At 45.7% G+C, this 17,181-nt stretch overlaps 1 protein-coding gene across 3 annotated transcripts; it reads right to left on the bottom strand.

Annotated features, from left to right (window-relative positions):
- Positions 1-2,361: 2,361 nt before the first annotated feature.
- LOC123447157 (ferredoxin C 2, chloroplastic) lies at positions 2,362-5,151 on the bottom strand. 3 transcript variants are annotated; one of them, XM_045123737.1, is made up of 8 exons: positions 4,975-5,151; positions 4,667-4,871; positions 4,506-4,569; positions 4,028-4,116; positions 3,259-3,327; positions 3,073-3,117; positions 2,795-2,853; positions 2,362-2,690 (listed from the first exon to the last, which is right to left on the bottom strand). In XM_045123737.1, exons 1-7 carry the CDS (start codon positions 4,998-5,000, stop codon positions 2,809-2,811), a joined length of 543 nt encoding a protein of 180 aa, XP_044979672.1. In that variant the 5' UTR covers positions 5,001-5,151; the 3' UTR covers positions 2,362-2,690; positions 2,795-2,808. The 3 variants fall into 3 exon arrangements, 2 of the variants coding, with proteins under 2 accessions (XP_044979672.1, XP_044979673.1); XM_045123738.1 differs by having other exon boundaries at positions 2,362-2,727; positions 4,975-5,126; XR_006631476.1 differs by having other exon boundaries at positions 2,795-3,117.
- Positions 5,152-17,181: the final 12,030 nt, after the last annotated feature.

Here is a 17,181-nt window from a genome sequence, read left to right as displayed (position 1 = left end):
ACGAGGATTTTCTATTTGTGTGCAGGTGCTGCTTACATAGTCTTGTGGATCTTTTTACTCGATTGATACATTGGTTTCTTTAAGGGAAATACTTGTCAGCGCTCTGCTACGTCACCCTTTAAACTTGAAGGTAAACCAATACACCTACCAGGACAATCAATCGCGTGGAAGCCAAATCAGACTCCCTACAGATTATTAACTTTTATAATGGTCAAACTAAATGGTGGGACTCAACAGCGGCAATCTTCGCAAGATGTGTGGATACTAGTTCCTTGATCGGGAAGGTCATCGTTAAGCATTGTTATCTTCTTTTAGTTGGTTGGACGAGCCTCCAGATTGTGTTGTCAGTTTGCTCATAGACGATGTAAACATTATTTAATTTTAACAAAGCTAGCCATGATGGCCTTCCCTCAACAAAAAAGAAGTATATCCATAGACGCACGCACCGCATCGATGGCGCTCGTGTCTTCGCGATTCAAATCAGCGAGGCATGTTAGTTAGGGTATAGTCGAACGTTTTGTATGTTTGAGTCGGCGTGTTCGCCCCTTCCGCGTTTGGGTTGGCAGTGCGTCCAATGCGCGGATGCATTTTCGTCAGTTCACATAATTCAAATAAAGTTTAAATATCTTATAGTTTACAAGCCAAATGAAATTTAAATTGTTTCAAATACATTTGAAAGAAAAAATAGTCGATACATCTACTAGTTTCCAACATGAGCCCACATATGCTCAACCAAATCATCTTGGAGTTGAATGTGAGTTTCTCGATCACACATTTGATGATGAAATCCTGTGAAGTGTTCAAACATTGTCGCTCCTTCATGCTCATGCACAACATTGCCATCTTGAAATTCGGACTATTGGCCATAGATTTCATCTGGAAGCTCATCCTCTATGATCATGTTGAGCATGATCACACAAAGAGTCATCACCTCCCACAATTCTTGATACTCCAAGTTCTAACAGGATAACGAACGATGCCCCATCGAGATTGAAGAACACCAGAGGAAAATCTCTTCTACTTGGGAAAATCTCTTCCTCTTCTCTCCTACGGGGTTGGGTATTGTCTTCACAAGAGTAGTCCACTGAAGATAGATACCGTGAGCTAGGTAGTATCTTTTGTTACAGTGGTAGCCATGACCTCAAGTATGACAGTCCAAGCTTTCACATGGCCCATATACTGTCCTTGTCAAATAGAAAGACAGTTTTTGCACTCCCGGTGTATACAATCTATGATATCAAGCATCCCCGAAAAGCCCCTATTCGCATTGATCGCCAGCAACAGGGTTGTATCTGTAGTAGTTGGCTCTCTCAAATACTCGAGGCCAAATACTGTACCACAATTTTATGATTTTTATTTGTTTTTAATAATGGAGTTTATATTTCATAATAATTGTTAATATGTAGTGTATTTCTTACATTAAGTTTTACATCCATTATACTAGTATTGGCCTTTTTTAGCCTCTTAGTTTTAGCCCTAGGTTTTAGAAAATCTTGGCTCCGCCTTTGCCCTAAAAGATAGGTTCCCGTATATTTGCCGACTACTCCCTCTGTTCTTAAATATAAGACTTTTTAGAGATTCCATTATAAACTACATACGGATGTATGTACTCATATTTTAGGTTGTAGATTCATTCATTTTGCTCCGTATCTAGTCTATAGTGTAATCCCTAATAGGTCTTATATTTAGAAACGGAGGGAGTAGATAAGAGTGAGAGTGAGTGCCGTGTAGTTGGAACCAGTCCAAAGCTAGGTCCGGTGGCATGTGCCCGTCAAGCACAACCTTCGAATATGACATCATGTGTCTCATTGAGGATTGTTCGTCAAGCACAACCTTCGAATATGACATCATGTGTCTCATTAAGGAGGATTGTTTCTTGAGTTGGTACAATATTATTGTGTGCGTGTGGGTGCGTGTGAAATTTCGTGACGTGTAAAACGCAGACCGTGCTAATGCACTCGATTGTACTCCTTCAGGTCCTTTTTACTCCGCATATAAGATTTGAGTCAGAGTCAAACTTTGCAAAGTTTGATCAAAATTATCCTAAACTTCCAACACCTACAACACCAAATATATATAATATGAAACTGCATTTTGTAATGAAACTAATGATATTCATTTGGTGTTGTGAATGTTAATACTTCCTTCCATAAGCTTGGTCAAATTAGAGGTATTTTGACTTCAAACAAAACTTATAAGAAAACTAAAAAGGACCGGAGGGGTTTTTTGAAATTGAAAAACTTCTGAGTTGTGCTCCTGTTGCTAGTGTCACATCCATAGTACCCCTAGAAATGTTGTCGACCACATTCATACAGACTGAGAAGACACGCAACCACTCTAGAGCTACTACGGAATATGAACTGACAAACTGATAAGCAACATCAATTGAAACGTCCTTAAGTGGAATGGAGTTTATTGGCGCAAGTGACAACCACAGCTAGAATCATCCTCTTGTAGTCTTGTTGCACCGAAGATTGAGTTGAGGCGCCGAGTAGTTCACGTCTTTACATACATTCCATCGCATTTTGAGTGTACCAGGTGCAGAAAAGATGAGAAATGGCATCTCTAGAAGAAGCATATTTGCACAGCAAATTTCCAAAAAACACAGGAGACTTATATAACAGTGAGCAGAGGGGACATTTTTTTTTCTTTCTCCACTTGGAAACCACGTCTTTGCAACTCTATATAACCTACAAACCACAGGAGCAACGCTCAAAAACCGTACCGCTGAAAGGTGAGAACAGAGTCAGAACTGGATGAAATTGCAGACACTGAGGTTTGTGATGGCTCAGACCTCTTAGGCACATTTCACTCGTCTCCCATTGCGAGCTCTAGCGCATAATCATCTCTATCCTGAAATGGAAAGACGGGCCGATTTCATCTTAGCAAAGTTTGAAATATTCACATATTTAAGACGAGTACCAATAACAACAATTTAACCCGCAAAAAGGAAAACAGTTCGGCTGACAGCCACAGCCATCAGCTTAGGTTAATCACTTGTACCACGCGTGGGCATCCTAGTAGAAGATAGAAACCGGAGTTTTTCGAATAAGAAAAGTTGGCTATACTTACAACAGGCCCTCGCGCAAAGTATCTTCCAAACTGGAGCCAATATACCTACAAATTGGGATAGACCGTCGTCGTTAATGGCGCAATCACCAGAATTCAGAAGAATATTTCATGCTTAGTTCCTATAGCATATTTGAACTAGAAAACTCTTAGAATTCATAAGGCGTCTAATATCAGGGAATTGCTTGCCTCATCTTCATCTTGAGTTTCAACTTCAAGATCAGAGGAGGGGTAACCAACACATAACAACGCATAGCCCTGAAAAGGAAGCCATACAAATGCAACATCAACATGATTTCAGTTTGCAGAGGTGGAATCATAAGAAATGATTCACGAAGCAAGCCTGTAGGATCCTATGTCCTCGTCCTGTATAGGAAGCACACATAGAGCACCCCGATTCACGTGATAAAATGAAAGCAGTTGGCAATTAATTCTAGAGTACCAAAGCTGAAGTTGACTTTGACAAGTCACATACATCCGTTCTCTTCCTACAATCTCTCCAAACTAGTCAGATCCAAATAAATGCAACACTTTCTTATACTCCCTCCGTTTCTAAATATAAGTCTTTTTAGAGATTTCACTAGAGGGTTACATACGAAGCAAAATGGATGAATCTATACTCTAAAGTATGTCTATATACATCCGTACGTAGTCCTTTTAGTGAAACCTTTAAAAGACTTATATTTAGGAACGGAGGGAGTATAACAAAAGAAAAGGTTACTGTGACGCACAAAGCTTGGTCCAACAGTCGAACCGATGAGCATGCAATGAAAAATGGTAAAACTGAACGGGATCATCTGACAGTAACACAGTAGTGCATACACAAACGACAGAACTAAATCAGATCATGGGACAGTAATTGCAGTACCGCACACAAACTCTTTAGCAGTATAAGGAAGGAGCATGAAGATCGGATCCCAATAAGAGAAGGCATATAAGTATAAGAAAGTGGGTTTACCTGCTCTCTTAAGTCAGCCGATATTCCAAGGGCTTCAGGCTGTCTTATTTGGCCCGATTTTATCCTAACAGCACAGCTTGTACAGCAACCTGATTAGCACAAGTTTCCAAGCTCAGTAGCTTTTCTACTCCCTCCGATCCATGTTACTTGCTCCCTCGCGCGGATCCATCCATGTTAATTACTTGTCCGTTTGAGCGAGCTAGCGGAGCGAAAGATCCGAGGGAGGGAGTGTGAAATTGGCGGAGAGGATATGCTGCTAGTCCGTCCGAGGGAATTAACTAATTAAACGGCTTGGCACCCAACTGAATTAGAATTTGATAACCACAATTCACAAAATGGAACAGCATCCATCTCTTTGTTCGTTACTTATAGAATTCAGTTGGGTTTTTTTTTAGAAAAGGAGGTAGAATTCAGTTGGTGAGGTGATGATTGGCAAACATGAGAATGATGCGGCGAGGCCGAGAAACACCAAGCATACCATGGCGGCAGGCGAAGGGGAGCGTGATGTCCTGCGCCTCCGCGGTGTGCAGAATGTACTGGTCCTGCAAGCAAGCAAGCAAGCAAGCAAGCAAGCGGCACCGATCATCAGCCCAGCGCCACCTCGTGTCGCTTCAAGAGCAATGCGAGAGCGGAACGTACCTGGGGCACGACGAACTGGTGGACGACCCCGCGCTCCCGGTCGTGGACGGTCACCTTGTGGGTCGGGACGGCGCCGGCCGGTGCCGGGGTGGTGGCCTGCTGCAGCTCCGAGGCGCGCGCCGCCGTGCTCGTGCCGCGGGCCGGGCGCGCGAGGACGCTTCTCCTCCAGGGGCCTCCTCCTCCGTGCGCTGCTCCCACGCGAGCCCTGAGAAGCCACCCACCCACCCACCCAAGGATAGGAAGGAGAGGAGCGCAATTGTTAGGAGCCGCGGGAGAGGGGCGGGCGGGAAGGGAAGAGAGGCGAGTACGTGGTCGCGGCGGGGCACGCCGCCATCCTGGCCTTGGACTGCCTGCCTGCCTGCCTGAGGTCGCCGGAGCGCACGGAGGAGGAGGAGCGGGAGCGGCAAAATCCCAAGGTCAGGTCTCAGCTGGGATTCCTCTCCCTTGGTTGGCTCGGAGCGGATAAGGCAGGTTTCTTTTCCCTCGTTCCAATAACTAACTCGGGACATCAACAAGTTTTAAAATCTTCAACAACAAAAAATCATGAATTCCGAAAAATGTCCGCGGTTCCAAGAAAAACGTACACCAACTTAAATGATTGTTAATGATTCCAAGAAAAATGTTCACGATTTGAGTAAATGTTGGTGAATTCGAAAACGTTCACGGCCTGAGAGAATGCTCACGGCTTTGTACACACACGAGAAAATTGTTCGTGGATTTAAAAGGTGTTCATGAATTTTGAAAAAAAAAACTGTTTGTGATTTTTACAAATGTTCATCATTCCCGGAAGAAAATGTTTGTGAATTCAAAACTGGTTTGCGGTTTAAAAGAATGTTAATGAACTCGTATAAAATGTTCACGAATTTTTTTTTTAAATGTTAACAACTTGGAGAAAATTTTCATGAATTTTAGAAATTGTCACGATTTTCAAAAATGTCATAATTTAAAATAATTTTAAGGAATGCGTAGGGAAAATGTACACATCGAAGAAAAGAACGTTGATGAATTTAAAAAGGTTCATGATTTCAAAAGGCATTCACAAATTTAAAAAAATGTAATTTTGAAAACAAGAATAAAAATGGGAAAATAAAAGTGAAAAGAAAAAAAAGGAAATATAAAAGAAAAAGGGAAAAGAAAAGAAAATGGCTTGCACTGTTGCATAGGAGAACTTCTAAGGAAAAAAAATGTTTCACAGGAGAACTCTTTGTCTCAAACTAAAAAAAAGGAGAAGTCCTTCAAAGAAATCTTCTAAAAAGGCCAAATGAAGTACTATTACGTAGGTCACAGAAGTATCACATCTCCTTAGAAACAGTTGAGATGTGTGCCTTTCATGTCGATGCAGGGCTAAGTTGGCATCCCTGCATCATAGTTCTACCAACATTTTTGTGATTTGATTAGAGGGGGTGTAAAGACCCTCTCTAATGATTTTCACATAGGAGATTTTTATATTGTAGATTGAATTATGGCCAAATTACCTTGATTCCTAAGTGCAAAGATGTCAAACATATTGGAAATTTTAGGCCCATTTGACTTATAAAGGTTAGCTATAAAATCACTAAATTTTAGTTCAATAGATTGACTAGGGTGGTTGATCTTGTCATTTTTCACCCATACAAGTGTTGTTGTGAAAGGAAGACATGTCATGCAGGGAATCCTAATTCTTCCTCGGACTTTGAATACTACTCCCTTTGTCCCAAAATAAGTGTCGCAAATTTTATACTAAGTTAGTACAAATTTTGTACTAAAGCAACGACACTTATTTTGAGGGAAGGAGTATTCATCATTAAAAAAATAAAGTCATCTTATGTCTAAAGTTTATTTTGAAAAAAGTCATATCATAAAATAAAATGTTACTCCTTGTGTAAACAAATATAAGAGCATTTAGATTACTATTTTAGTGATCTAAACGCTCTTATATTTCTTTACGGAGGGAGTATTTTGTATGTCAAATGCTTAGACCTAAAGGTTTAACTCATGTTTGGATTAATTGGAAGTTGAAAATTTTGAGAGTTAGTCATGTTTAAATAAAATTTAATAATAATATTGGTCCTTTTCTCCGCACTTCTAAAGGTCTCGGAGCAAGGGATTCCTTGTCTCCTTTACTTTGTAATCTTGTCGTTGATGCCTTGGCACTGTTGGTATAATTATGAAGTCAAGTGATTTATTGATGAATACATTAAAGGGGTTATTGAAAGGATCGATATGAGTGACTAGAGTGGGGTGAATAGACAACTACCATTTTTTATTTTTCCTTAACAATTTAGGTTTAGCAACAAATAGGTTGTCTAGATATGCAGCTAGGTGAGCAACCTACATGATGCTAGCAACAACAACAATACAAACAAGCAAAGGATATAACACAAATATAGCTTGCACAAAGTAAAGATAAGAAGTAACCACAAGTGAAGCTGGTGGAGACGAGGATGTGTTACTGAAGTTCCTTTCTTTTAAGGGGGAGTACGTCTCCTTGGAGCGGTGTGACGGCACAATGCTCCCCAAGAAGCAATTAGGGCACCGTATTCTCCTCACCCCCTCACACAATGCGAGATAGTGGTGCCCTTGAAGGTGGCGACCGAACCTTTACAAACAAGGTTGGGGCAATCTCCACAACTTAATTGGAGGCTCTCAACAAACACCACGAAGCTTCACCACAATGGATTGTGACTCCGAGGTGACCTCAACCGTCTAGGGTGCTCAAACACCCAAGAGTAACAAGATCCTCAAGGGGTTAGTGGGGGTCAAATTTCTCTTGATGCAAATGTAGATCGGGGCCCTCTCAACCAAACCCTAGATAATCAACAAGTTTTGTTGGCTAGGGAGAGAGATAGGGAGAAAATGGATCTTGGAGAAACAATGGAGTTTGGGGGAGTAAGAGGTATTTTTTCTTGGGGAAGAAGACGCTATATTCATAGTGGGAAAGAATCTAGTTGTTATCTTGCTCTCAGCCCGCACGCAAGCGGTACTACCGTTCTAGGAGTGGTTCTACCGCTTGGGCGACAGTGCCCGTTGTGTAGTGTGATGGCCCAGAGCCACGAGGCGGTAGTGCCGCCGGAGCGACACTACCACACGCCCAATGGTACTACCGCTAGGGTTGCAGCACATGAGCCCCAAAGAGGCAGAGCAGGAGCAGGGGCACATGCAGTACCCTACAGCGGTACTACCTCTCAAGGGAGCAGTGCTACCGCTTACAAGCCGTAGTGTCGCACCCTGCTGCCTTCCTACCTCCATTGAGAGTGTGACATGTCCAGAAGGGAGCGAAAGTGAAGCCCTAGTGACGCGCGATACTATCGCTTCGCACTATAGTCCCACTGTTGCGCAACCCGACATGAGAAGTCGAGTCCCCCAGAGGCAGCGATAGTACGTGTGGTGCTGGACAGAGGTACTATCTATTTTCCAAGAGCGGTACTACAGCTTGAGGCCTCGAGGACGATTGCACAAATAAACTAGGAGAAGCTCCATCGATGCGAGAATGGAATGAGAACGCAAATGAAGATGTGTATGTGTTGATTCCAACCAAATCTTTCCAAAGCGGACCACCTCTTAAGGCTCCATTCGGAAGCTCTCGAGGAGTTGGCTTCCTAAAATCGCTCCAAGAAGCCAGCCGAACGGCTCCGCTCCGAGGAGCCAGCTCCGTGGAGAGAAGTAACACGCATTGCAATTTTGACGAAGACGGGGAGCAACACCAGACCAGCTTCACGAAATCGAGAAGCAGGAGTTCATCGTAATTATAGATGGGAATGCCCTTCCGAAGTGAATATCGCATGCCATTTCGATCGCTTCAAGTCGGCCCTCGACAGATGGAAGTCAAGAGTTGATTGAAATTACATTCCACTGACCTTCCGAAGTGAGTATTGCATACCGTTTTGATCACTAGGACCTGCTTCCCCATTGAACTGGATCAATATGACCTGGCCCAAACCACGGATGTCAGAAGGTTTCCATGCAAAGATGTCTCATTTCTCACAGATGAACTCGATGAGCGTGCTTTCCTATTTGGGATCCATGCATGTCCCAACGGTGAACTGTTGGGACGAGTCACCTGGAGTAAAATCAATTTTCTTAGTATCCTCGGTAGTCTTGAATTTTAGCAGCGGGTCAGACTCCGTTGTGGGCTTTTTGAGGGGGGTCATGTCCATCGAGTCAACATTAGTTGTTTAAAATTTCAACTCTTCTACCACAAGTTGATTCAGCATAGGCGCCATCTCCTTCCTAACATTCTTGAGCGATTTTTCGACTGCCATCGACAGTGATGGTTTCGTTTGGCCCGAGCATTTTAAGTTTGAGGTAGACATAGCAAGGTCGAACCATAAAATGGGCATAAGACGGCCATCCAAAGAGGGCATGGTAAGGTCTATTGATCTTGACCACCTTAAAGGTGAGAGACTCACATCTGTATTTGTATTCCAAACCAAAGGCAACGTCGAGCTTGATTCGCCAATTGGATATGTTGACTTCCCACGGATAATTCCATGGAATACTGTGGAGGAGGGTTGCATTTTTTTCTCAGAGAGATTCATCCATCGGAACGTGTCATAGTATAAGATGTTGATATTGCTTCCCCCGTCCATAAGGACCTTTGTGAGAGTATAACCACCAACTTGAGGCACCACCACTAAAGCAAGATCACCTGGACTGTCGACCCGGGGAGGATGATCTTCTCTGCTCCAAGTGATTGGGTGCTCCCACCAGTTTAAATACGTGGGGACAACTAGCTCGACCATGTTAATGGCTCTATGTTTAACCTTGCGGTCATGCCTGCAAGTGCTAGTAGTGAACACAGGATACTGCCCGCTGTTCAATTGCTTAGTATTGCTTCGAAACCCGACTTGGTTGTTCTGCTGCTGGTTGCCTTGCCCAAAGCGTTGTTGTCCACCGCTATTGTTGCTGTGATTCTGGAAACCAGCTCCTAAGCCGCCCGGTCTATGGAAACCTGAACCTGCGAAACCACCAAATGAGTTGGCACCAGACTCGCCAGCACTAGGATGACTCGGATTTCAGCCACCGCTGCCTCCGTGGTGACTCTGGTATGCTTCATTGCGGAATTCCTGCATGATGTAACAATTTTCCTACGAGTGGGTGGCCGGCTTATCTGGGAAACTATGCTTGGGACAAGGTGCCTTAAGCGCTTCCTCATAGTTGTGCGGCTTATTCCTGTTGTAAGACGTGTCAGAGTTGATGTCCTTTCACTAATTCTGAAAGCCAATATTAGTGTTGGCGACAAAATCTGACCCGCCTTCGAAATGCTTGCGCTTACCACCATTGCCCTGATTGTTGTGATTTCTGTTGTGTCCAGAGTTGTGTTGCTGATGACCCTTGCCACCATCATGTTTCTTGCCTTTGACAGACTTATCATCGTCTGAACTAGGATCTTTCGTGTTGTCCGACTCAACATACCTAGTAAGGACAACCATGAGATCTCCCATGTCATGAACCTTTCGCTTGAGGCGACCAAGCTTCTAAACAAGTTGCTGGAAGTGGCAATTCTTCTCCAAAATCAAAACTGTCTGGGTAGTTGTTATATTGTCTGAAGAGTGAATAATCGCCGCGACCCGACGAGTCCAGTGGTGGGCAGACTCATCTGTACGTTGGATACAATGTCGTGAGTCAATAATCGTCATTGGGCGCTTGCAGGTTCCTTGAAAGTTTTTGATGAAACACTCCTTTAGCTCTGCCCAAGTATTGATTGAATTGGGATAGCGGTTTTTCAACCATGTGCAAGTTGGTCCCTCGAACATCATAGTTAAGTACTTTGCACATACCGCATCACTGACATCCAACATGTCCATGGCTATCTCATAGCTTTGTATCCACGTTGTCCGCTCAAAATCATCAGTGTAATTTGGAACTTTATGAGGACCCTTGAAATCCTTCGTCATACGCTCGTTGCACAAAGTTGGCGCGAGGCATGGTATGCCAATCGTCCTGCCACTAAGACCCGCCCCCAAAGAAACTGGCTCAGGTGTAGAGGGAGGCACTTGACCCGCCGCTGCAGCTGTCGCTTCAACCTCGTGCAAGGCCCGAGCTACATCGACAATTGCCTACACATTTGATGCTACCGACCGGGTTGGGGAATTCCGAGCCCGCTGTCTGTGGCCACTGCTAGAAACTGCACGGGACTTTGTGTCGACTTCTGCTGTGACTTTGCATAAGAAGTAGAATGAACCCGCTCTCGACTATAGGAATACCACGCCTGTTGGGTGATCGCGGCCTTTAGCATCTGATACGTCTCAAACGTATCTATAATTTTTGATGGTTTCACGCTGTTATCTTATCATCTTTGGATGTTTTATGTACCTTTTATATCTTTTTTGGGACTAAATTATTAATTCAGTGCCAAGTGCCAGTTCCTGTTTTTTTCTGTGTTTTTGGCTCTTTTCAGATCTGATTTTGGAACGGAGTCAAAATGGAATAAAACCCCTGAAATGATTTTTTCCCGAACAGAAGAAGATCAGGGGGCCTGTGGGCCAAGCCCGGCGGGCTCCTGGGAGCCCACAAGCCCCCACTCCGCCACCAGGGGGAGGCGGCGGTGGCAGGGCTTGTGCCTCCCTGGCCGCCCCCTGACCTAGATCTTTGGCCTATATATTCCCAAAAATACAGCAAAAAATCACGGGAGCCTCGAAAATACTTTTCCGCCGCCGCAAGCTTCCGATTCCGCGAGATCTCATCTGGAGACCCTTCCCGGCACCCTGCCGGAGGGGACTTTGGAGTTGGAGGGCTTCTTCATCATCATCATCGCCCCTCCAATGACTCGTGAGTAGTTCACTTCAGACCTACGGGTCCGTAGTTAGTAGCTAGATGGCTTCTTCTCTATCTTGGATCTTCAATACAAAGTTCTCCATGATCTTCATGGAGATCTATTCGATGTAATCTTCTTTGGCGGTGTGTTTGTCGAGATCCGATGAATTGTGGATTTGTGATCAGATTATCTATGATATATATTTGTGTCTTTGCTGATTTCTTATATGCATGATTTGATATCCTTGTAAGTCTCTCCGAGTCTTGGGTTTTGTTTGGCCAACTAGATCTGTGATTCTTGCAATGGGAGAAGTGCTTGGTTTTGGGTTCTACCATGTGGTGACCTTTCCCAGTGACAGTAGGGGCAGCAAGGCACACATTAAGTAGTTGCCATCAAGGGTAACAAGATGGGCTCTGTCGTTGATATGAGATTGTCCATCTACATCATGTCATCTTCCTTAAGGCGTTACTCTGTTCTCATGAACTTAATACACTAGATGCATGCTGGATAGCGGTCGACGTGTGGAGTAATAGTAGTAGATGTAGAAAGTATCGGTTTACTTGTTTTGGACGTGATGCCTATAGATATAATCATTGCCATAGATATCGTCACGACTTTGCGCGGTTCTATCAATTGCTCGACAGTAATTTGTTCACCCACCGTCTACTTGCTTTCATGAGAGAAGCCTCTAGTAAACACTACGACCCCCGGGTCTATTCACATCCATCGTTTACAACTCTGCTTTTACTTTGCTTTGTTACTTTGTTGCTTTCGGTTCTCACTTGGCAAACAATCTATAATGGATTGACAACCCCTTCATAGCGTTGGGAGCAAGCTTTTGTGTTTGTGCAGGATCTTGTGATACTCCTCCACTGGATTGATACCTTGGTTCTCAAACTGAGGGAAATACTTACCACCGCTATGCTACATCACCCTTTCTGCTTTGAGGGAACACCAACGCAAGGCTCCAAGGCCACGAGGGAAATCCTTTGCATATTTTCCTAGGAAGTCCCTTAAGGCGTAGCCGCAGCAGAAGGATTCCTGGTGCCGTCGACACGACTATTCTTGGCGCCGTTGCCAGGGAAGCACAGCTGACATCAACATCTCATTGGCGTTCCTGGCTTCAACTTCAATCGGCGTGTTTCCCGTGATTGGAAGTGCCTCAAGTTACGAGTCGCCGTAACTAATTGTCTACATGATTGGAGAAGTGGTTGGCTGGTGTCTAGAAATGATGAGGCAACGATTGAGCCGACGGTGGCTGGGCCGACTCGTGCTGTTGAGCCGATTGACGAAGTTGATCCAGTCGTGGTTGTCCGATCCCTGGCGTGCATTGCGGGGTACTGAACAAACGCGATGGCTCGATATTCGTGGGCAAGTGACTTTCGTGCCTCCTCCGATAAACTGCCTCCGAGGCATCTCGACGAAGCCCTAGATGCCAGGCTTCTGCTTTCAGGAGTTCAACCTCATTATGGATGTGAGCCTGTAACTCCGCCATATGAGTGTTCTCGGCATCGATTTCTTCATGAACTTTAGTTATTTTCCCGCGAAGTTTGGTCAACTATGTATTGTGTTTCTCTTGATTTTCTGCGGTCACAGGCGTCTCGACGAGCTTTGTCATCCTAGCCATCAAGTCGTCCATGGCTTGAGCAGGCGTCTTACTTGACCCGGTCGCGTTTTGAGCTGGCACGGAGCCACCAAAACCATTTGGTGCACCAGCCGTTGTGGAATCAAGAGCCATCGTGGTCCCTACCATGTAGATGGTGGCTTGGCGAGGCGGCTCAAGTGACTCCCGAGCAGTCTCATCGTTAAGGTAGCCCCCAAGACTACCGTCAAAGAGCGGGCCTGTAGACTTGGTGTCTCCCACCGAAGACTCGCCATCAAAACAGACGAGAGTGTCTCCGCTAGTCGCAGAGTTGTCCACAAGGTCGACCCCCTGAGTGAAGCCGACAAAGACATGAATCCCGCCGGCTTGGACCCGGCCAGGTCGGGCGCGCCTAGCCGGCTCGACGGTGTCGGTGCAAATGTCTGTCTTGGGTCCTGATTCACCGGTTTTTTTAATGAAGACATGGATCTTGTCGAAGGGGGCCCGATATCCGTACTCGATTGAGCCGGCCTCGGGCCCACAGTTTGAATCGTCGATGTAGAGCTTCTCGCGACGACTCTTGGTCATCCGGCCGATTGCGTATCCCTCGATCCCTGGAAGAGCGCCCTCCAAGAACTCAACACCACCGTGTGGTGGCCCCATGATGGGCGCCAACTGTCGTGGTTTTGTAACGGCGGATGTCCTAGCGATAGGACAAAGTCTAGGATCCATTGCAACTAAGAGGTTGCTTGGATGGGGTTCTTCGAGAACGAGAGACATGGGTTTATCTAGGTTCAGCCTCTCCGATGGAGGTAAAAGCCTACGTCCTGCTTTTTGTGTTATTGATGATGATCTCGATTACAAGGGTGCGGAATCATAACCTGGTTCTTGAGGATTTCTTACTTGATCCCTCTACCTCAGGGGCTCCCCTTTATATAGGTTGAAGCCCTAAGATTACAACAGAAATCGGTCGTAGTACAACCCGTGACCTATTCTAATTCCTACTCATCTTGTCTCTCAAGTATGAAAAATTCCTTAAGACTTCCCTCGGTGAACCGTCCCACCTAGTGCAGATCTATGAGCCGGCCGTCTCTGTCGAGCCGCCTCCTAGGCCTTGAACTCCAGGGCTTCCATAGCCCTAGTAATGACCCTGGTTATGAGCCGTCGCTAATCAGTCCAGTCACACCCTGATCGGGTCAATACTGTTGGGTAACGTAGCATAAATTCAAAAAAATTCCTACGCATGTTCAGATCTTCCTATGGAGAGACCAGAACCGAGAGAGGGGTAAGAGCATCTTCGTACCTTTGAAGATCGCTAAGCGGAAGCGTTTGCTAGAACGTGGTTGATGGAGTCGTACTCGCGGCGATTCCGATCTAGTGCCGAACAACGGCACCTCCGCGTTCAACACACGTGCAGCCCGGTGACGTCTCCCGCACCTTGATCCAGCAAGGAGGAGGGAGAGGTTGGGGAAGAAGACCAGCAACACGACGGCGTGGTGTTGGTGGAGAGACGAGGTCTCCCGGCAGGGCTTCGCCAAGCGCCGGCAGAGAGGAGGAGGAAGAAGTGCAGGGCTGCGCCGAGAGAGAGATTAAACCGTGTCTCAAACAGCCCCGGACCTCATCTATATATAGGGGGAGAGGGAGGGGGCGCAGCCCTTAGGGTTCCCACCCCTAAGGGGTGCGGCAGCCCTCAGATGGGGAAGGGGTGGCGGCCAGGGCAAGGGGGAGGGGTGGCGCACCCCTCTGGTGGGCCTAAGGCCCACCTAAATTAGGGTTCCCCCCTCTTTTCCTTTCCCCTGCGCCATGGGCTGAGTGGGGAGGCATACCAGCCCAACTAGGGGCTGGTTCCCACCCCAACTTAGCCCATCTTACCTCTTGGGGTCGCAGCCCCCCTTCGGTGGTCCCCCGGGACCACCTCCGGTGGTCCCGGTGGTCCCGGTACGTTACCGGTGACTTCCGGTGTCCGAAACCATCCGTCCTATATATCAATCTTTACCTCCGGACCATTCCGGAGCTCCTCGTGACGTCCGGGATCTCATCCGGGACTCCAAACAACTTTCGGTAATCTCGTATAACAATTCCCTATAACCCTAGCGTCATCGAACCTTAAGTGTGTAGACCCTACGGGTTCGGGAGACAGGCAGACATGACCGAGACACCTCTCTGGCCAATAACCATCAGCGGGGTCTGGATACCCATGGTGGCTCCCACTAGCTCCACGATGATCTCATCGGATGAACCACGATGTCAAGGATTCAATCAATCCCGTATACGATTCCCTTTGTCTGTCGGTATAGAACTTGCCCGAGATTCGATCGTCGGTATACCTATACCTTGTTCAATCTCGTTGCCGGTAAGTCTCTTTACTCGTTCCGTAGCACGTCATCGTGTGACTAACTCCTTAGTCACATTGAGCTCATGATGATGTTCTACCGAGTGGGCCCAGAGATACCTCTCCGTCACACGGAGTGACAAATCCCGATCTCGATTCGTGCCAACCCAACAGACACTTTCGGAGGTACCCGTAGTGCACCTTTATAGTCACCCAGTTACGTTGTGACGTTTGATACACCCAAAGCACTCCTACGGTATCCGGGAGTTGCACAATCTCACGGTCGAAGGAAAAGATACTTGACATTAGAAAAGCATTAGCATACGAACAATACGATCTAGTGCTAGGCTTAGGATTGGGTCTTGTCCACCACATCATTCTCCCAATGATGTGATCCCGTTATCAATGACATCCAATGTCCATGATCAGGAAACCATGATCATCTATTGACTAACGAGCTAGCTAACTAGAGGCTTGCTAGGGACACATTGTGATCTATTCATTCACACATGTATTAGTGTTTCCTGTTAATACAATTATAGCATGAACGATAGACGATTATCATGAACAAGGAAATATGATAATAACCATTTTATTATTGCCTCTAGGGCATATTTCCAACAGTCTCCCACTTGCACTAGAGACAATAATCTAGTTACATTGTGATGTATCGAACACCCATAGCATTATGGTGCTGATCATGTTTTGCTCGTGGAAGAGGTTTAGTCAACGGGTCTGCAATATTCAGATCCGTGTGTACTTTACAAATATCTATCACTCCAGTTTGGACATGGTCCTGGATGGAGTTGTAACGGCGCTTGATGTGCTTCGTCTTCCGGTGAAACCTGGGCTCTTTGGCTATGGCAATGGCTCCAGTGTTATCACAGAAGAGTGTCATAGGACCCGACGCGCTTGGAACCACTCCAAGGTCGGTGATGAGCTCCTTCATCCAAATTCCTTCATGAGCCGCTTCCGAAGCAGCTATGTACTCCGCTTCACATGTAGATGCTGCCACGACTTCTTGCTTGCTGCTGCACCAGCTCACTGCCCCACCATTCAACACATATACGTATCCGGTTTGTGACTTAGAGTCATCCGGATCTGTGTCGAAGCTAGCATCGACGTAACCCTTTACGATGAGCTCTTCGTCACCTCCATAAACGAGAAACATTTCCTTAGTCCTTTTCAGGTACTTAAGGATATTCTTGACCGCTGTCCAGTGTTCCGCACCGGGATTACTTTGGTACCTCCCTACCAAGCTTATCGCAAGGTTTATATCAGGTCTGGTACACAGCATGGCATACATTAGAGAACCCACGGCTGAAGCGTAGGGGACAGAACTCATCTTTTCTCTATCTGCTGCCGTGGTCGGCGACTGAGTCTTACTCAATCTCATACCTTGCAAAACTGGCAAGAACCCTTTCTTTGAGTTTTCCATATTGAATTTCTTCAATATCTTGTCAAGGTATGTACTTTGCGAAAGACCTATGAGGCGTCTCGATCTATCTCTACAGATCTTGATGCCTAATATGTATGCAGCTTCTCCAAGGTCCTTCATTGAAAAACTCTTGTTCAAATAGGCCTTTATGCTCTCCAACATCTCTATATCATTCCCCATCAATAATATGTCATCCACATATAGTACGAGGAAAGCTACAGAGCTCCCACTCACTTTCTTGTACAGACAGGCTTCTCCGTAAACCTGTATGAACCCAAACGCCTTAATCACCTCATTAAAGCGAATGTTCCAACTCCGAGATGCTTGCACCAGCCCATAGATGGAGCGCTGGAGCTTGCATACTTTGTTAGCACCTTTAGGATCGACAAAACCTTCTGGTTGCATCATATACAACTCTTCCTTAAGA

Source organism: Hordeum vulgare, chromosome 4H (assembly GCF_904849725.1).
Source record: "Hordeum vulgare subsp. vulgare chromosome 4H, MorexV3_pseudomolecules_assembly, whole genome shotgun sequence".
Lineage (NCBI taxonomy): Eukaryota > Viridiplantae > Streptophyta > Magnoliopsida > Poales > Poaceae > Hordeum > Hordeum vulgare.
The sequence above is the reverse complement of the archived record's forward strand: the minus strand, read 5'-3'. Positions and strand labels throughout refer to the sequence as shown.